This window comes from Lepus europaeus, chromosome 7 (assembly GCF_033115175.1).
Source record: "Lepus europaeus isolate LE1 chromosome 7, mLepTim1.pri, whole genome shotgun sequence".
NCBI classification, from domain to species: domain Eukaryota; kingdom Metazoa; phylum Chordata; class Mammalia; order Lagomorpha; family Leporidae; genus Lepus; species Lepus europaeus.
In genome coordinates, this window is record NC_084833.1 from 126,643,222 (window position 1) to 126,664,974 (window position 21,753).

The window sequence follows — 21,753 nt, forward strand, 5'->3', positions numbered from 1 at the left end:
AGGCCACAGCCGAGAGCTGAACTGGAATATGAGCAACTGGGTCAGAACCAGTCCCCAACCAGGACTAGAACCTGGGGTACCAGCATTGCAGGTGGAGAATTAGCCTAGTGAGCCATGGCGCCTGCCTACATACTGCTTCTTCAACAGGCAGGCCCCAGGATTTTTCAGAAGATAACTGTCAGAAAAAGAAAATCTGAGAAGGCAAATACTTTACAAATTGTCTATTTCTAGGGCTGGTTTTGTGGCATAGCAGGTAAAGACACCACCTGCAGTGCCAGCATCCCATATGGGTGTTAGCTTACGACTCGGCTGCTCCACTTCTGCTCCAGCTCTTTGCTATGGCCTGGGAAAACAGTAGAAGATGGCCCAAGTCCTTTGGCCCCTGATCCCTTGTGGGAGACCTGGAAGAAGCTCCTGGCTCATATCTTTGGATCTACACAGCTCCAGCTATTGCAGCCATCTGGGGAGTGAACCTGCAGTTTGAAGACCTCTCTTTCTCCCTCCCTCATTCCCTCCCTCTCTCTCTTTTTCTCTGCCTCTCCTTCTCTCTTTGTGTAACTCTTTCAAATAAATAAATATTTTAACAAATTGTCTATTTCTATCACATTTACTGGTATCTCATGGAGTAAATCAAGTGAAATGGTGAAATTCAGGGTCTTTTAAAAAATATTTATTTATTTATTTGAAAGTGTTACACACAGAGAGGGAGAGGCAGAGAGAGAGAGAGCTCTTTCATCTGCTGGTTCACTTCCCAGTTGGCTGCAATGGCTAGAGTTGTGCCAATCCAAAGCCAGGTCCAGGAGCTTCTTCTCGGTCTCCTACATGGGTACAGGGGCCCAAGGACTTGGGCCATCTTCTACTACTTTCCCAGGCAATAGCAGAAAGCTGGATCAGAAGTGGAGCATCTGGTAATCAATCCAGTGCCCATATGGGATGTTAGTCTGCAGGCAGCAATTTTACCCGCTAGGCCACAGTGCCAGCCCCAATCCAGGGTTTTGTGAAGGGATGAATACAGGGAAAGGGTCTATTTAGAATCATTACTGGTAAAGTGCACTGCATTAAATATACATTATGTGTATGTGTTAACTTTCTTTAGTATAAACTTTAATAACAACATAATGTTTATCTCTGACAACCTCAATTATTTGAACACTGTTAACATTTCTTTTTACTTTTACACTATTATTTTACAAAATTTGTAGATAATGCTTTCATTAAACAAATGATAACGTCTGTTTAATCTCTGCCATTTAATATAGGTGGGTGCATTTTCCTAGGTGTTTCCATTTTTAGAGGCTTATTCCTCCACAGTGAAGCTGATGTTTTCTTGGTTAATGTATTTATTATTCTTTATTAATTCTATCATATTCTTTTTTTCCATTGTTCAGTGCAGAAGGAAACTAGAGGTTTTTTTTTAAGATTTCTTTTTTTTCTTTTTTTTTATTAAACTTTTATTTAATGAATATAAATTTCCAAAGTATAGCTTATGGGTTACAATGGCTTCCCCCCTCCCATAACTTCCCTCCCGCCCGCAACCCTCCCCTTTCCCGCTCCCTTTCCCCTTCCATTCATGTAAAGATTCATTTTCAATTCTCTTTGTATACAGAAGATCAGTTTAGTATACATTAGGTAAAGATTTCAACATTTTGCCCATATAGCAACATCAAGTGAAAAAACTACCATTGGATTACTAATTATAGCATTAAATAGCAATGTACAGCACATTAAAGACAGAGATCCTACATAATTTTTTTTTCAAATTAATTAATTTTCTATGCCATTTCCATTTTAACACCAGGTTGTTTTTTTTTTTTTTCATTTCCAATTCTCTTTATATACAGAAGATCACTTCAGTATATAATTAGCAAAGACCTCATCAGTCTGCGCCCACACAGAAACGCAAAGTATAAAAATACTGTTTCAGTACCAGTCATAGCATCACTTGGCTTTAGATGACACATTAGGGACAGATCCCACATGGGGTGTAAGTACACAGTGACTCCTGTTGCTGACTTAACAATTTGACACTCCTGTTCATGGCGTCAGTAATCTCCCTAGGCTCTAGTCATGAGTTGCCAGGGCTATGGAAGCCTTTAGAGACCTTCTTCTCAGATCTAGAAAAAATGATGCTGAAATTCATATGGAGACACAGAAGACCTCGAATAGCCAAAGCAATCCTGTACAACAAAAACAAAGCCGGAGGCATCACAATACCAGATTTCAGGGCATACTACAGGGCAGTTGTTATCAAAACAGCATGGTACTGGTACAGAAACAGATGGATAGACCAGTGGAACAGAATAGAAACACCAGAAATCAATCCAAACATCTACAGCCAACTTATATTTGACCAAAGATCCAAATCTAATCCCTGGAATAAGGACAGTCTATTCAATAAATGGTGCTGGGAAAATTGGATTTCCACATGCAGAAGCTTGAAGCAAGACCCATACCTATCACCTTACACAAAAATTCACTCAACATGGATTAAAGACTTAAATCTACGACCCGAAACCATCAAATTATTAGAGAGCATTGGAGAAACCCTGCAAGATATAGGCACAGGCAAAGACTTTTTAAGATTTCATTTATTTATTGAAAGAGTTTCAGAGAGAGAGAGAGAGAAAGTCTTCTATCTGCTGGCTCACCCTCCAAATTACTGCAAAGGCCAGAGCTGAGCTGAACCAAAGCCAAGACCCAAGAGCTTCTGGGTCTCCCATGCAGGTGCAGTGGCCCAAGGACTTGGACCATGTTCCACTGCTTTCTCCGGACATAGCAGAAAGCTAGATTGTACGTTGAGTAGGCAGTATTCGAGCTAGCACCCATATGGAATGCTGGAACTGAAGGCAGCAGCTTTACCCATTATGCCACAGCATTGGCCTCTGGAGTTTTCTTTGAACTCCTGCCATTCACCTTCTCTCCCAGGTATGATTCTCAGTCCTCCGCATGTTTCTAAGAGGAAAAAAAATTAATATATCACCGCTAAGTGGTTTTTTTTTTTAAATTATTCTCCAGCTTTTCAGTACTTATTTTAGGTGTTTAATGCTAGTTTATTTATTTACTTTTTTTTTGACAGGCAGAGTGGACAGTGAAAGAGAGAGACAGAGAGAAAGGTCTTCCTTTTTGCTGTTGGTTCACCCTCCAATGGCTGCTGCAGCTGGTGCACTGCAGCCGGCGCACCACGCTGATCCAATGGCAGGAGCCAGGTGCTTATCCTGGTCTCCCATGGGGTGCAGGGCCCAAGCACTTGGACCATCCTCCACTGCCTTCCCGGGCCACAGCAGAGAGCTGGCCTGGAAGAGGGGCAACCGGGACAGACTCTGGCACCCCGACCGGGACTAGAACCCAGTGTGCCGGTGCTGCAAGGTGGAGGATTAGCCTGTTGAGCCACGGTGCTGGCTTTATTTCCTTTTTTAGATTTTTAAAATTTATTTGAAAGTCAGAGTTACAGAGAGGCAGAGGGAGGGAGAGACAGTCTTCCATCTGCTGGTTCACTCCCCAGTTTGCCACAATGGCCGGAGTTGCATTGATCCAAAGCTAGAAGTGAAGAGCTTCCTCTGGGTCTCCCACATGGGTTCAGGAGGCCAAGGACTTAGGCCTTCTTCTACTGAATTCCCAGGCCATAGCAGAGAACTGGATTGGAAGCGAAGCCACTGGGACTTGAACTAGCACCAACATGGGACGCCAGCACTGAAGGCAGTGGCTTTATCTGCTATGCCACAGTGCCAGTCCCAGTATACTAGTTAATTAAATGGAAAATATGGGGCCGGCTCTTTGGCTCAGTGGGTTAATGTCCTGGTCTAAAGCATCAGCATTCCATATGGGCACCGGTTTGAGAACTGGCTGCTCTACTTCTACTCCAGCTCTCTACTATGGCCTGGGAAAGCAGTGGAAGAAGGCCTAGGTCCTTGGGCCCCTTCACCCATGTGGGAGACCCAGAACTCCTGGTTCCTGGATTCAGATTGGTGCAGTTCCAGCCATTGCAGCCAATTGGGGACTGGACCAGCAGATGGAAAATTCTCTCTGTCTCTCTGCCTCTCCTCTCTCTGTGTAACTCTGACTTTCAAATAAATAAATAAATCATTAAAAATTTTAAAATAGAAAAATAAACATAAAATTTGTTCTCATGGAATATACAGAAATGAATTATGAATTTGACATGATTATGAAACATTACTGTCATCTATAATAATGCACTTTGGTCTCTTGTCTTTCTGTTGCTATAGCACAATATATATTTGTTACATGAATTGAGTTGAAACTAAGCACAATATGCTACATTTTTGGGCTCATGTTGTCTGAAACAGTCTACACATAGATGAGCAGTGTTTTAGTGCTACCTATGAAGTAAACACTTAGCATTCTGCAAGAGGAAGAGTTGCTTAGTGCTAATTCACAAATCAGTTAAGTTTGTTTTTGAATTGTTAGAGTAATGGAGGCATTAATACATTTGAGAAGCTGAATTGGATTCTGGAATAGGATAAGGAATGTGTGGAGAAAAGAATCTATTGGAGACTCATTTATTTTTTAAGATTATTTATCTGAAAGACTTACAGAGATTGGGAGAGACAGGGAGACAAAAGGAGATATCTTCATATATATATATATATATATATATATATATATATATATATATTCAGAAGATCAATTCAGTATACATTAAGTAAAGATTTCAACAGTTTGCACCCACATAGAAACACAAAGTGAAACATACTGTTTGAGTATTAGTTATAGCATTAAATCAAAATGTACAGCACATTAAGGACAGAGATCCCACATGAGGAGCAAATGCACAGTGACTCCTGTTCTTGACCCAACAAATTGACACTCTAGTTTATGGTGCCAGTAACCACCCAAGGCTCTCATCATGAGTTGCCAAGGCTAAGCAAGCCTTCCCAGTCCACCGATTCTGATCATATTTAGACAAGTTCATAAAAGACAGGGTGAGGATAGTAACCAATGATCCTAAGAGTGGCATTAACCAGGTCTAAACAATTATACAGCATTAAGTGGGGAAGAGGACCATCAGTACACACAGGTTGGGAGAAGAGCCATTGGTGGTAGAGGTTATGATTACAAAGGAATGAGGCCCAAGTGCACTAGACAGGGCCTAGGACAAAGGACAGAGTCATTATTAGAGGAGCTAAGAGAGGTGCTGTGTAAGCTACAATTAAGTTTTCTGATTGAGAGGCAAATAGAACCTGGCAGAAGGGGCTTGATAATAATCTGGTGGGCTTTAGGCCTTGTAAGTTAAGAGGCCCAGACCTATCTATCTCTTCACATGAGGTACATCCTAAGGGAGGTGTGAACCTCCTAGGGGAAGGCACTCTGTTGACTTTCATTACTTGGCTGGCCTGGTAGGAGAGCTGGCCAGGTAAAGGCAGGGGGCATCTCTAACAAGAAATTTACAGTTCTGCCTGCAGTGTTGCTGACCATACTTGGCCATCCCCTCAGCTGCAGTGGTCACTTTGGAAGTTGGGCTGAGTGAAGGGCTTTTCAGCTTAGAGCCAATAAGATCTGTGGCTCTGACCTGGGCATCCTTCGACTCCAGGGCAGGTCCATTTCCAGTGATCCAACTCTTGGCAGGGCTGCCACGGCTCTTCACAAGCTGACTGAAGCCCAGGCTTACCACATCGAAAGCCACTGCAGTGGACTTGCCTGTTGGGTCTCCTTGAGGGCAGATCACTGTACAGATCAGCCAGTAATAGGCCAGCCACCCCTTGCTTCTGATGCCTAGCTTTCTTTTCCTCCTTGTTTTTGTTCAAGCAGACCAGAGGATGCAAGTCAAGGGAGTGCCCAAGTCCCATCTCTAAACTTCGGTGGCCTGAACTACAAGTCTATAGTCACAGGCATGTTCTGTAGTAGTTTTTCTAAGGTAGACAATGCCCATGAGGAAAATTATACTCCCACTTAAAAACTTTCTTTCCCTTTGGTCTGAAAGGGAGGTTTTTTCTACTTACTGTTTACTTCGCTAATGGCAAAGTAAATCCAGCTATGAGATTATTATTTAAGCTCTTATTTTTGCTATGCTATTACAGAAAAATGTTAGTCATCTCTTTTATAAGGTTTAAAGATTAAATTGTAGGCCGGTGCCTTAGCTCAGTAGGCTAATCCTCCGCCTTGCGGAGTGAACCAGAAGATGGAAGATCTCTCTCCCTTCTGTGTCCCTCCTTTCCCACCCCTGTGTAACCTTTCAACTAAATAAATAAATCTTTTTTAAAAACTGTATCTCATGTCAAATTATAAACTGTGATTTTTTTTACCATTAGTGTTATTAAAAAGGATGCGAAAGTCCTTAGCCACCACCTTAAGATGATAGTACCTACCCTCAGATGAATGGGTTCTTACATCATACATACCTGTGGCAATATTCGGGATTAAAAGCAGTGTCTAGCAGACTTGTTTTTACTTCACTGCATTTTCTTCAGTTCAAGAAAATCTTGGTCCGGTGCCGCGGCTCACTTGGCTAATCCTCTGCCTGCGGCGCCGGCACCCCGGGTTCTAGTCCCAGTCGGGGCGCTGGATTCTGTCCCGGTTGCCCCTCTTCCAGGCCAGCTCTCTTCTGTGGCCCAGGAGTGCAGTGGTGGATGGCCCAAGTGCTTGGGCCCTGCACCCGCATAGGTGACCAGGAGAAGCACCTGGCTTCTGGCTTCGGATCAGCATGGTGGCCATTTGGGGAGTGAACCAAAGGATAAAGGAAGACCTTTGTCTCTCTCACTCTCTCTCACTGTCTAACTCTGCCTGTCCAAAAAAAAAAAAAGAAAGAAAGAAAGAAAATTTTACAAAAAAAGAAATGAATGCAACATGTAAAATATTGACTCTTCTCTAGGTTACCAAAAACAGAAAAACAAAGTAAAGCATTTTGAGGTCATTGACACTTCAGTAGTTGGTAATAAAGTTTTAGCTACACACCTCAAAACTGATGCCACCTCCATACAGATGTGTTCAAAGCTATTGCTGTAGAGACTGCACATGATGAATCCAGCCTTTGAGACTATGCCTGCTCTTAATAAGTTTTATTTTTAGGGAACAAGTAGATAGAGTGATATGGGTAAGGCCAGATGGATATGAATTCATTTTTCAATCCTTATAAAGTAAAAGATATTTACAGTTCTCTTTTGTTTTTTATTTGACAGAGTTAGACAGTGAGAGAGACAGAGAAAGGTCTTGCTTCTGTTGGTTCATCCCAAAAATGGCCACTACAGCCAGAGCTATGCCAATCCGAAGCCAGGAGCCAGGTGCTTCCTCCTGGTCTCCCATGCAGGTGCAGGGCCCAAGGACCTGGGCCATCCTCCACTGCCTTCCAGGCCACAGCAGAGAGCTGGACTGGAAGAGGAGCAGCCAGGACTAGAACCAGGTGCCTATATGAGATGCTGGCACCACAGGCAGAGAATTAACCACGTGAGCCATGTCGGTGGCCCCTACAGTTGTCTTTTTGAGTCTGTATTTGCCAGTTTCAAGAACACAATTCGGGAACCTTCGCTGTTACATAGTAGGTTAAGCCTCCCCCTGTAGCACCAGCATTCCATATGGATGCCGGTTCTAGTCCTGGCTGCTCCACTTCCAGTCCAGCTTCCTGATAATAGCCTCGGAAAGCAATGGAAATGGCCTAAGTCCTTGGTCCTTGGACCCCTGTACCCACATGGGAGACACAGAAGAAGCTCCTGGTTCCTGGCTTTGGATCAGCCCAGCTCCAGCCATTGTGGCCATTTAGGGAGTGAACCAGAGGAAGACATTCTCTCTCTCTCTCTCTCCCCTCCCCCATCTGTAACTCTGCCTCTATAATAAATAAATAAATCTTAAAACATGCACACACACACACAGAGTTCATGAGGAAATAAAGGAGTTTTATTTTTGTTTATGTTGACAGTCTATACTAATGTAAAAATATGTACATATATAAAAATGTGGACACGGGCATATTTGCATATGTAGGAATGTATTTGTCATTTATATACCATGTCATCAGATCCAACAGCCAGCTGACGAGGTACATCTGACTATGAAATATAATCAAAACCATTTGGTTATCACACACACACACACACACACACAAAGTGTTTCCATGCACTGCCTAATGTACTCTGTGGAGCAGAATCACACCCAATTATTTGATAATATATCAGTGAGGAAGAAAAATACAATACAAACTGTAAGGATAATAAGCCATTAAAATTTCTTGTAATTTATTGCACACATTAGTAAATTCTTAGTGGTTTAAAACTGAACTAATATTGTATGTATATTCTATTCTGAAATTTGTTCCTTCTTCTTCCTTTAATTTTAGCTAACTTAATTCCTCTGTGACTTTTATGCCTATACTCATGTTTGTATTTTTTTAATCATCATTTCTTTTTAATTTTCTTTTAGGAAGAAGAAGAATGCAATTTGTATGTGGATGATTCTTATACTTGCTTTTTGTGGTATTTTAGAGTTAGGTAAGTAATGCAGGATTGAATACAAAGTTAATTAATGCTTTTAAAGAGTATTTAGCTTAGATTATCTACATAAAGGTTCCCATACAAGCTTTCATTTCCCAGCCAAGAAATTCTCAAATATACTGCAATATATATCAATAATAATAATTAATATAATAGCAACATAAACAAAATTATTAATATTGGTGATTATTAGTAAATTAATATTAATAATTATTAATATTGGTAATAATAAATATATAGTACTGAACATAGACTGGATAAAGAAATTATGGGACATGTACTCTATAGAATACTATACAGCAGTAAAAAGCAATGAAAACTGGTCATTTACAACAAAATGGAGGAATCTGGAGGAATCACATCATGCTGAGTGAAATAAGCCAGTCCCAAAGGGATAAATATCATATGGTCTCCCTGATCGGTGACAACTGACCAAGCACCAAAAAGGAAACCTGTTGAAGTGAAATGGACAATATGAGAAACAGTGACTTGATCAGCCCTTGTCCTGACTGTTGATGAACAACTTAATACTTTATTCGTTTTAGTATTTTTTGGTCCTACTTAGTACTATTGGTTGAACTCTGTAATTAACACACAATTATTCTTAAGTATTTAAATTTAACTGAAAAGTGATCTCTGTTAAATAAAAGAGTGGGAGGCCGGTGCTATGGCTCACTAGGCTAATCTTCCGCCGGCACCCCAGGTTCTAGTCCTAGTCAGGGCGCCGGATTATGTCTTGGTTGCTCCTCTTCCAGTCCAGCTCTCTGTTGTGGCCCAGGGAAGGCAGTGGAGGATGGCCCAGGTCCTTGGGCCCTGCACCCACATGGGAGACCAGGAGAAGCACCTGGCTCCTGGCTTTGGATCAGCGTGGTGCTCTGGCTGCAGTGCGCCGGCCGCAGCGGCCATTGTGGGGGTGAACCAACGGAAGGAAGACCTTTCTCTCTGTCTCTCTCTCTCTCACTGTCCACTCTGCCTGTCAAAAAAAATATAAGAGTGGGAATAAGAGAGGGCGGAGATATACAATTTGGGACATGCTCAATCTGACTTCCCCAAACGGTAGAGTTAGAAACGTGCCAGGGGATTACAATTCAATCCCATCAAGGAGGCATGTACCAATGCCATCTCACTAGTCCAAGTGAGATTTTCAGTTCACAATTTCAGTTCACAATTGATCATAATGATAGGTCTAAGAGTCAAAGAGATCACATAAACAAGACTAATGTATGCTAATACTATCTGATAGAATTAAGAAGGAGAGATCCAACATGGGAAGCAGGATACACAGCAGACTCATAGAAGGACAGATGTCCTAAATGCACTCTGGCCTCAGAATCAGCCCTTAAGGCATTTGGATCTGGCTTAAGAGCCCATGAGAGTATGTTAGGCATAGAAAACTAAGACACTCTGGAAAAAAAAAACTAAATGAAAGATCTCTGTGAGTGAGATCCCAGTGGAAAGAACAGGCCATCAAAGAAGGAGGTACCTTTCTCTGAAGGGAGGAGAGAACGCCCACTTTGACTAGGACCTCGCTTAAATAAGATCAGAGTTGGTGAACTCAAAATGCTTCCATAGCCTTGGCAACTCATGACAAGAGTCTAGGGTGATTACTGATGCCATAAACAAGAGTGTCAGTTTGCTAAGTCAGCAACAGGAGTCACTGTGCACTTACTCCTATTAGGATCTCTGTTCTTAATGTGTTTTTCAATGTGACTGATATAACTAATACTCAAACAGTATTAGTTTGTGTTTTGGTGTGGGTGCAAACTGTTGAAATCTTTACTTAATATATACTAAATTGATCTTCTGTATATAAAGATAATTGAAAATGAATCCTGATGTGAATGGAATGGGAGAGGGAGCGGGAGATGGGAGGGTTGCGGGTGGGAGGGAAGTTATGGTGCAGAAAAAGCCACTGTAATCCATAAACTATACTTTGGAAATTTATATTTATTAAATGAAAGTTAAAAAAGTAATACTGAACAACAAATAATAATAACAACCACTTTTTGAACACATATTATGTCTATATATTCATATTATATATATGTTGTCTTTCTCAATTTTTATGATAACCAGATAAGTATTAAATTATTTTAGAGAAAAAGAAACATAAGCTTGCATGGGTTAAATCATTTGGATAAATATACAAAGCCACTACAAGATAGCATTGGCATTGAACTCTGGCTTTTCGGACAGTGGAGCTCTTCCACTTCCATTATCTGTGTTCCTAAGCAACTCTTCCTCTTGCCGCCCTCTTCAAACCTACTTTAACATGAGAACTAATGAATATAAATAAGAAGGGAAAACAAATGCAAGAATACATAATCAACTGCATAGTAAAAGTATTCAGTAAGCTTAAAAAGTGTGAGTGACTCAGAAAATGCTTTAATATCCTAGTCCAGGCAATATTCCAAGCACTGTGTAGGATATAAAGAAATGTATTATGACTGGAATGTATATTTCTTTTTATCTACTTAATGCTCATACTCTTGCGAGGACCGTTCCTCCCTATTCTATGATAGCATTTCTAATTACATGTGACTTGTGTGGTACTAACTCCACAAACCCGCACTTCACTGGATGCAGTTATTAGTTGAAGATTGGCACATGACTCAGGCAGAACCAACCAGAATACTCAGGTTTTCAGTAAAGAGTGATTGTTGCTGACAGCTTCATTGTCCAGGCCCACGGGGACCCTTAAAGTCAGATGATTCTGCAGTTTATATGAAAGTTTTGGACTGTAAATCATCGGCCAGACTGTAAGTCCTGATAATGTTCCAGCAAGCATCATCAGAAGCACCATGGAGCCATTCCTCTCTAAAATACTGCCACACCTTCCCAGACTCTCACTGAGAAGCAAGGGCTGACTCTGTACTACTCGTGGAACTGGCAGATTTCACTCGTTGATAGTTTCCCTGGTGCAAATCACCAATATTCCATATATGGGTTCTGAATCAGTTAAGAAACAGATGAAAGTATCTCTTGAAATCAGGTACTGTGATGCCTCTAGCTTTGTTTTTGTTGTATAAGATTGTGTTAGCTATTCGAGGTCTCTTGTGTTTCCATATGAATTTTAGCATCATTTTTTCTAGATCTGCAAAGTATGCTGTTGGTATTTTGATTGGGATTACATAAAATCTGTAAATTGCTTGTGGTAGTATAGACATTTTGTTGATGTTGATTCTTCCAATCCATGAACATGGAAGATTTTTCTATTTTTTAGTGTTGTCTTCTATTTATTTCTTTAGTGTTTTGTAATTTTCATCATAGAGATCTTTGACACCCTTAATTAAATTTATTCCAAGGTATTTAATTCTTTTGGGAGCTATTGTTAATGGGACAGATCTTAAAAGTTATTTCTTGGGGGCTAAGCACTGTGGTGCAGCAGGTTAATGCCCTGGCCTGAAGTGCTGGCATCCCATATGGGCGCTGGTTCGAGACCCGGCTGTGAGTTTCTTTAAAAAAAAGTTATTTCTCAGCCATGACATTGTCTATATGTACAAAGGCTATTGATTTTTCCTTGTTGTGTTTATATCCTGCCACTTTACCAAACTCTTATGAGTTCCAATAGTCTCCTCAGTGGAGTCTTTCAGTCTCCTATATATAGAACCCTGTCATTTGCAAATAGAGGTAATTTGACTTCTTCCTTCCCAATTTGCATCCTTTTGATTTCTTTTTCCTTTCCTAATGGTTCTGGCTAAAATTTTCAGGACTATATTAAGTACTAATGGTGAGAGTGGGCATATTTGTCTGGTTCTAGATCTCTGTGGGAATGCTTCCAACTTTCCCCACTCAATAGGACTCTGGCAATGGGCATGTCATAAATTGCCTTGATTGTGGTGAGAAATGCTCTATGCTCCATTTGCTTAAGGTTTACTTTAAAAATTTTTTTATTTGATAGATAGTGACAGAGCAAGACAGAGAGAAAGATCTTCCTTCCATTGGTTCACCTCCCAAATGCCCGCTATGGCCGGAACTATGCCAATCTGAAGCCAGGAGCCAGGTGCTTCTTCCTGGTCTCCCATGCAGGTGCAAGGACCCAAGTGCTTGGGCCATCCTCCACTGGCCACAGCAGAGAGCTGGACTGGAAGAGGAGCAACCAGGACTAAAACCCAGTGCCCATATGGGGTGCCAGTGCTGCAGGCGGAGGATTAACCAAGTGAGCCACTGCACCAGCCCCTGCTTAAGGTTTTCATCATAAAAGGTTGTTGTATTTTTTAAAAGACTTATTCATGGCCGGTGCCCCAGCTCACTAGGCTAATCCTCTGCCTTGCAGCACCGGCACACTGGGTTCTAGTCCCGGTCGGGACACCGGATTCTGTCCCGGTTGCCCCTCTTCCAGGCCAGCTCTTTGCTGTGGCCAGGGAGTGCAGTGGAGGATGGTCCAAGTGCTTGGGCCCTGCACCCGCATGGGATACCAGGATAAGCACCTGGCTCCTGCCATCGGAACAGCGCAGTGTGCCGGCCACAGCGTGCCTACTGCGGCGACCATTGGAGGGTGAATGAACGGCAAAAAGGAAGACCTTTCTCTCTGTCTCCCTCTACTGTCCACTCTGCCTGTCAAAAATTTAAAAAATAAAATAAAAGCTTTAAAAAAAGATTAAATTGTGCATCCTACAGATTCCTTTATAATAGAATTAGTTCCCTACCTTGAAGAGAATAGAGAAATGAAAGCACAAGTTGGGCTTATAATAGAGAAATGAGGGAGCAAGTCCTAGATCGCTTGCTGACAATAGCAATATTACATGAATACTTAGCAAACAGTTTCAACCATTAGATAACAACTTAAGAAAACATTTACCAGAAGGTCCAATGCCTTCTATAAATTTTAAGAATCATGTATTTGAAAACAACTCTTAAATATCTAACATGGTGTAGTTTGTTTAACCACTAAATTTAAGCACAACCATATGAAAGGTTTTTTTAGTTTCTTTCTACCAACAAGTTTAAAACATATGATGCAGAGATTCAGGTCACATGAATTAAAATGTATCTTTGATTAATTTTAGCAGCTTAAATTTATGGACAATCTTATCTATAAGCCAATTAAAATAAAACTCTTAGTAAAATGTTCCCATGTGGACATACAATATGTACACACATAAAACATAACATAATAAAACAATGTAGCAATTTTAATAATAGCTTTTAAAATCTTTAACTCTTTTTGTAGATTGCCAATTGATTTGAATTGCTTTTGTTTTTAGTAACCTCAGTTAACCATACTTTCTCTCAGTTGGTACTGTTAATACATTATTGGCTTCATCTGTTTACAGAGCCATCCCAAAGTACTGAATACAATAGAAGTGGCTGGAAAAAGTCCATAGGAACCTATAGGAAGACAGCTAAACACAGAACCAACAACACTTTAGTTTTATGAGCAGCACATCATACATAACTGTGGATGACAAAAGACTTTAAGTCGCCATGTTTAAAATTATAAACTCATCAACCAACAAGAGGCACTTGCTTACTCCACAGTATTTTTGAAAGCACCTGTAGGATTTTACAAGTATTTAACCCTTTAGGCCTCTGGGGCTTTCTCATTAAGATAACTATCATGTCTAGTAACACAAGATCATTAGATTTTTTAATTCTCAAACATTTGTATTAATAGCATTTTCCATTATAGAAACTTAAAATTTGGTACCACGTCACATCTTGACAGTACTTCTAATATAATCCAAATAGCCTGATTAGTTGGTGTCTCTATAAGATGAGAGACATAGGTCCTTCGATTTTTTCAGTTGGGCCCAAACTGGAAAAACCAAAGTCCAGGATTTACTGGAAATTTTAGAGACCAGATTGTTTGAAACTTTGATTTTTTGAATGCCTGTCAAGAATGCAAAGAAGGCTCAAAATCCAAAATATCTGGTTGAAATAAGATTCCTTAAAATCATGACATAACATAGACCAAATTTGATCATTGTTACAAGGTGATTATTCAGATCTTTAAAAAAAAAGCACATATTTAAATAACCCATAGCTCTTAATAAAAATTCAGCTGTTTTTGAACAATTAGAATTTAACAGACATCAACAGAACATAATAGATTACTTTAACACATTGCTTTAACAGAGAATCAGATTTTAATTCTATGTCAAAGAGAAACTGAGCTTCCTGTGATCTTTTGCTGTGAGGTTTCCTTCCTTTACCTTCTTTCATATTGATGCCCATGTTTCTGTGTTTCTGTGTGTAACACATCTTTAAGCGTCTTTTGCAGTGCAGGATGAGTAGCGACAAATTCTTTTAATTTCTGTTTGCTATGAAAAGTCTTTATTTCACCTTCATTCACAATTGAGAGCTTTACAGGACATAATATTCTGGGCTGGCAGTTTTTCTCTCTTAGTACCTGGGCTATGCCTTGCCATTCCCTTCTAGCTTGTAGGGTTTCTGATGAGAAGTCAGCTGTGAGTCTAATTGGAGATCCTCTGAGAGTAATCTGACGTTTCTCTCTTTCACATTTTAGAATCTCTTGTTTGTGTTTCACTGTGGTGAGTTTGATTACAACATGTTGTGGTGAGGATCTCTTTTGGTCATGTTTACTTGGGGTTCTATGAGCTTCCTGTACGAAGATGTTTCTGTCCTTCTCCAAACCTGGGAAGTTCTCTGCTAGTATCTCACTAAAAAGGCCTTCTAGTCATTTCTCCCTCTCCATGCCTTCAGGAACTCCTAGAACCTGAATGTTGGGTTTTTTAATAGTATCCTGTAGATTCATGACAATATTTTTTTTAGATTTCTAATTTCTTCTTCTTTTCTTTGGTTTGCCTGTTTCCTTTCCTGTTCTCTGTCTTCTAAGTCTGATATTCTCTCTTCTGTTTCACTGGCTCTGTTTTTAAGGCTCTCTAATGTGTTTGTCATTTGATGTATTGAATTCTTCATTTCATTATAATTTCTCATCACTATCACAGTTTCTTGTTCTAGTTGTTTCATTTCATTTTGATTCCTCCTTAATATTTCATTTTCACAAGAGAGATTTTCTATCTTGTCCATTAAGGATTTCTGTAATTCAAGAATTCGTTTTTGAGAACTTCTTAATGTTTTTTTATCAATTTTTTGAGATCTGCTTCTTGCATTTCTTCTATCTCATCATCTTCATAATCTTGAATTGGGGTGTCTTTCATTTGGGGGTGTCATAGTTCTTCCTTGTTCTTATTACCTTGGTTTTTGCGTTTGATGGCATGTTGGAGATATTTGGTTTCTTCACTGTGGTGTTTTTTCTTGTTATACTATGGCTCTATATTAAGTGGACTGTCTGCTTTCGATGGAGCCTTAGAGGCTTGAGATGAGTAGGAGATATCTTCTATCTACTATTTCATTCCCCAAATGCCCACAATGGCTGGGACTGGGCCAGGCCAAAGCCACGAGCCTGAAACTCCATGGGTCTCCCAATTTGATGGAAGGGTCCTAATACTCAGGCCATTTTCACTGCTCTTTCAGTCAGATTATCAGGGAACTGGATTGGAAGTAGAGCAGCAAGGACTCAAATCATCTGTTTACATGGGATGCCAGCATTGATGGTAGCTATTTCAGGCTCTTAAACAAATGTCTAAGCATTTTTCTCAGTGAGTCACAAATGCAGATTCTACTGCAGACATTCCCAGGTTCTCTTTTTGCGCAAATAATCCCATTGCTTTCACTTTAATTATGTATAATGTTATTTCAAATGTTTATCATTTGAATATTTTGGTAAGTATTTCCATTGCTTTCACTTTAATTAGGTATAATGTTACTTCGATTGTTTATCAGTAGAATAGTCATAGACAAGGGCAAAAGCTAACTTGTATTCTTACTTAAAAATATTTATTAGCTTGATAGAGAAAAAAGTTGACGGACTGAAAGATGAGAGAGGTTTGACACATTAATTTACCATACTAAACGGAGTAGGGGCAGGACTGAAGCCAGAATTGAGGAATGGAATCTAGGCCTCCTTCATTGGTGACATCACCACTGCTTCCCCAGGTCTGCATTATCTGGGAGCTAAAAACTAGAGCTGGCATTGGAAGTCAAACATAGACACTGTGAGGTGGCATCATAAACACTAAGCTAAAAGTCTACCCTGTCTTTTAATATATTTTTCTCTGACATATCGGAAATGATATGCATAGTGTTTTCCTGGAAATTATTTTCTGTTCATTCCCATCAAAGTTTCACTGATGGTTTCTTGCCTTTTTTTCTCAATGCTTCTACATACTTCTCCTTAGCATTGCCCATTTAAGAGTCAATATTGCACCTCTTTTGGCCTGCTGTGCAATTCCCCTTGACAGATGTGGCCTTTGTGATTTGAACCTCCTGTTTCCCTCCATCTTGGGCATTTCTCACAGCCTGCAGATCATGGGTTTGACTCTATTGAATGCTCTGTGTGCCTTTCTTAACACTCAACAAGTCCAATGTGAAACCATATCCTTCCTTTTTTCCTTCATATCCACACAACTGTCAGTGTTTATTTTGTGACAAGTTAACATGTTGACTGGAAGTGTAATATTATAGGTGATGATAGCATTTGAAGACCTTGCTGTGTGCTTTACATGGGAGAGGAATGGCAGAAAATGAACAATGCTCAGAAAATCCTGTACAGAGATGTGATGCTGGAGACCTACAACAGCCTGTTCTCCTTGGGTGAGTGACACCCCTCACATGCCGAGAGATAACATTTTATTGCTATTTGAAAAATAAGGGAACACTTTACAATGTTTAATATTGGGCAGGTATAGAATTTGAGTCCATGAATAATCTGATATCTACCATCTTACAAAAGATTCAAATTGGAACATTTGTTGCATAGCTCCTGGACCAAGCTGTAATCCTTTAAATAACCCAAGATAGTGATTTCATAGTCTTATATTGTTTCCATTAATAGGGTACTGCACTACCAAACCTGACTTGATCTTCAAGTTGGAGCGAGGAGCAGAACCATGGATGGTGGAAGAATGCCTGAATCAGAGCCTTTCAGGTCAGTCTGCACATAAGGGACAGGGAGGCCAAGGCAGAACGTATGCAGATGTGGACTGGTGTTCTTTTCATGAATTTTTCTCAAGCCTTACTCCTGAAGAACTGGTTTTGTGCATCAGACACAGGCTTTTAGAGATACCAGTATCTTTGTAACTTTTGTTCTTAGTGAAGATGTTCTTTGATTAAAAAAAAAATCCAGTCATTTTCTGATGTTACTAAGGCTTTTATCTAGGTTTGATACATTCCCCCAATTCTAACTTGTCCATCTCTACACTTTCATACCTTTTCCTTCATGCATTTATTAGTTCCTTCAGTCCTTATTAATTAGGCAACATACAGAAACTTATTTTTTAAGATTAATATTTATGTTTTTTAATATTTATTTATTTATTTGAAAGAAGAGAGAAGAAAGAGAGGCAGAGAGAGAAAGAGAGAGAGAGGTGTTCCATCCACTGGTTCACTTCCCAATTGACTGTCATGGCTGGAACTGCACTGATCTCTGCTATGGCCTGGGAAAGCAGTAGAAGATCATCCAAGTCCTTGGACCCCTGCATTGTAGGAGACCCACAAGAAGCTCCTGATTCCTGGCATCTGATTGGTGCAGTTCCAGCCATTGCAGCCAACTGGGGACTGAACCAGTAGATGGAAGACCTCTCTCTCTCTCTCTCTCTGCCTCTCCTCTCTCTGTGTAACTCTGACTTTTAAATAAATAAATGAATAAACCTTAAAAAAGATAGTCATGAGTAAGCCTCTGTGCTGTAACACCAGAAATTATGAAGCTAGGAATAACACTGTGGTGCAGTGTGTTAAAGCTCCAGCCTGCAGCACTAGCATTGCATATGGGTGCCAGTTCAAATCTCAGCTAGTCCTCTTCTAATTCAGCTCTCTGCTAATGCACCTGAGAAAGGAGCAGAGGTTGGCCCAAGTCCTTGGCACCCTGTACCCATGTGGGAGACAAGAAAGAAACTCCTGGCTGCTAACTTCATCTTGGCCCAATACTGGTTGTTGTGCCCATATGGGGAGTGAACCAGCAGATGGAAGACCTCTCTCTCTCTCTCTCTCTCTCTCTCTCTCTCTCTCTCTCTCTCCCTCTCTTATTCTAGCTTTCAAATAAATAATGTAAATCTTTGAAGAAATCAAAAACTAAGCATGAACTTATATAAAAGATGAAAATAAGTGATCTTAGACTCACCACGAAAGTAGTAAGATTTTGAGACCCAAGATCAAGTAGCCTCATGGGTTTATACTGAGTGCCTCAGATTTTTTAAGGGTGGAGTTTGAAGTATGATTTCTCTCTTATTTTTCAGTATCATTGAAAAATAAGCAAATAAAATGATAACAAAAATATAGCAAACGAAGCTTTCATGGAAAATAGGAGGAAACTGATCAAAAGCCTCCAGAAATTCAAATTATCACACAGGAATGTTTATAGAAAGAATTGAGAGTAGTTAACCAGCACTGATGATTTCAGAATCAGCTAGAAAACACTTTTCAAAGAATATGAGCACATCCCAGTTTTCAGAAACAAATTCTTCAAACTGATTGTGAGTGTTTTGGTATATTGGGACTTTTCTATACCTGTTGTACTTCTGAGAAGCTGAAGGTGTTGGGTGTCCTTAGGAATCTGAGGACGCTGTCATAGAGTGGAAACAAAGTAGTTTTTCATTTGAAAAATCACACAAATTATGTTTACCTAGGAAGACTGAACATGAGACAATCATAGATTCAAATCATACTCCTTAAATATTGTCCTACTTAAAGTACAGGCACATTTCACTGTTCTCCACCTTCAAGTAAATGATCAGTAAAACTTTTCATGTTTAGGGTTGAAATATCAGAGAAGCAAAAAACACACAATTTTTATAAAAATAAACTGGAGAAAAAGGACAGGCAGAAAATGGTTGCTAGATAATGGGTGAATATTTTTATTAAATATTTGTCCATTCTTTAAAATATTTTATAGTCATTTCATCTTTGTGAAAGGCAGAGTGATAGTGAGAGGAGAGAGAGAGAGAAAGAGGTCCTCTATTAGCTCACTTCCCAGATGCCTGCAATACTTAGGTCTAACTAGTCTGAAGCCAAAACTCTAGAATACATCTAGTCTTCCCTGCTGTCTCACAGGTTCCCAGGCACATGAACCATTATCTACTTCCTTCCGGTTTACATAGGCAGAGAGCAGTACTGAAAGCAGAATAGCCAGGGCTCAAACTGACACTGTTTTGAGATGCAGGCATCCCACACACCATAGCACAAATGTCATTCCACCATCCTTGACAAATTCCCGTAGTAAAAATGATCATGTTTGAACATTGGGAAACTTCATGGTATATTAATGTATTAAAGAGAAAAACGAAATAGTAGTTATAAAAAGTACCTCATACTGATTTTGTGAAAATCTTATGCCACTTGGATAACAAGTAACTTCATTCCCTTTACATGAGTATGCCAAGAGAAACAGTTACTTGTGATTCAGTGACATGATTGCTTTTTTCTCATTTCAGTGGTCATGAAAAGGGATGATCTGATTAGGATCAACCAGGAAAGCCAGGACAAAATTCTGAATCAGGATTCTGTGAAAAATAACAAGACACCAGCTCTCAAGAGAGTTGAATTAAGAAAATCACTTAGTTTAAATTCAAGCCATATTCCAACACTGATTATTGAAAAGGGAACCTATTCAGGATTGAAGCCTGAGGAATGCAATAAATGTCACACTGTGTATCCCCCCAGTGGGCCTGATCAACTACAGGCTGGAGAGAAATTTCATAACACTAAGATACCTGGAAAATCTCTCCAGTTCTGTGAGCTTCTTGGTCAGCATGACAATATCCACATCACGAAACAGCCATTTGGACCCACTGGACAAGCAAAAGTCTTCACAGGAAAGATGTTCTGTAAATTTGAGAGGGTTCATATGGCAGAAAACTGTAATAAATCAAGTGTCACTTTTGGAAAAGCAACTCAAATAGAAAAAGCTATCAATGAAAATTCTAGCCTCAATATGCATCAACAAACTCACACAAGAAAGAAATTTTATAAGTACCTTAGCTATGTTGAACCTGTCATTCACCAGTCACATCTTCCAACAAATGAGAGACTAAATGCAAGGGAAAAACTCTTCACATGTAAACCTTGTGGAAAATCACTCAGTTTTAATTCACCTTATGAATGTAATGACTGTGGAAAAGCCTTTGGACAAAAGTCAGTCCTCAGGAACCTTCAACAAATTCACACAGGGGAGAAACCTCATGAATGTAGTGACTGTGGAAAAGCCTTTACACAAAAGTCACACCTCATAAACCATCAGCGAATTCACACGGGAGAGAAACTTTATAAATGTCTTCATTGTGGAAAAGGCTTTCTGTGGAAATCAGTCCTCATAATACATGAGAGAATTCACACAGGGGAGAAACCCTATGAATGTAATGACTGTGGAAAAGCCTTTGGATAAAAGTCAAACCTTGTAATGCACCAGATAATTCACACAGGGCAGAAACCTCATAAATGTAATGACTGTGGAAAAGCCTTTGGACAAAAGTTACACCTCATGAAACATCAGCAAATTCACAGAGGGGAGAAACCTCATAAATGTAATGACTGTGGAAAAGCCTTTGGAAGAAAGTCATATCTCACTGTTCACCAGAGAATCCACACAGGGCAGAAACTTCATGGATGTAATGACTGTGGAAAAGCCTTTGGAAAAAAGTCAGACCTTCTCATACACCAGCAAATTCATACAGGGGAGAAACCTCATAAATGTAATGACTGTGGAAAAGCCTTTGCAAGAAAGTCATACCTCATCATACACCAGCAAATTCACACAGGGCAGAAACCTCATAAATGTAATGACTGTGGAAAAGCCTTTGGACAAAAGTCACACCTCATCATACACCAGCGAATTCACACAGGGGAGAAACCTCATAAATGTAATGACTGTGGAAAAGCCTTTGGACAAAAGTCACACCTCATCATACACCAGCGAATTCACACAGGGGAGAAACCTCATAAATGTAATGACTGTGGAAAAGCCTTTGGACAAAAGGCATGCCTCATATTACACCAGAGAATTCACACAGGGCAGAAACCTCATGAATGTAATAACTGCGGAAAAACCTTTACACAAAAGTCACACCTCATTGTACACCAGAGAATTCACACAGGGCAGAAACCTCATGAATGTAATGACTGTGGAAAAGCCTTTGGAAGAAAGTCATACCTCATCATACACCAGCAAATTCACACAGGGGAGAAACCTCATAAATGTAATGACTGTGGAAAAGCCTTTGGATGAAAGTCATGTATCCTATTACACCAGAGAATTCACACAGGGGAGAAACCTCTTGAATGTAATAACTGTGGA

General features: G+C 39.9%; 1 protein-coding gene across 1 annotated transcript; it reads left to right on the forward strand.

The window, feature by feature from the left end:
* Positions 1-16,990: 16,990 nt before the first annotated feature.
* Positions 16,991-21,684, forward strand: LOC133764003 (zinc finger protein OZF-like). The gene is made up of 4 exons (XM_062197662.1): positions 16,991-17,060; positions 17,302-17,394; positions 19,895-20,496; positions 20,953-21,684. Exons 1-4 carry the CDS (start codon positions 16,991-16,993, stop codon positions 21,682-21,684), a joined length of 1,497 nt encoding a protein of 498 aa, XP_062053646.1.
* Positions 21,685-21,753: the final 69 nt, after the last annotated feature.

What these genes read in the sequence shown, in the direction of transcription:
- LOC133764003 (XM_062197662.1), top strand. Translation starts at nt 16,991, where the DNA reads ATGAACAATGCTCAGAAAATCCTGTACAGAGATGTGATGCTGGAGACC. An exon ending in CAACAGCCTGTTCTCCTTGG is followed by an intron (nt 17,061 to 17,301) that starts GTGAGTGACACC and finishes TTCCATTAATAG; the next exon opens with GGTACTGCACTACCAAACCT. An exon ending in CCTGAATCAGAGCCTTTCAG is followed by an intron (nt 17,395 to 19,894) that starts GTCAGTCTGCAC and finishes TTCTCATTTCAG; the next exon opens with TGGTCATGAAAAGGGATGAT.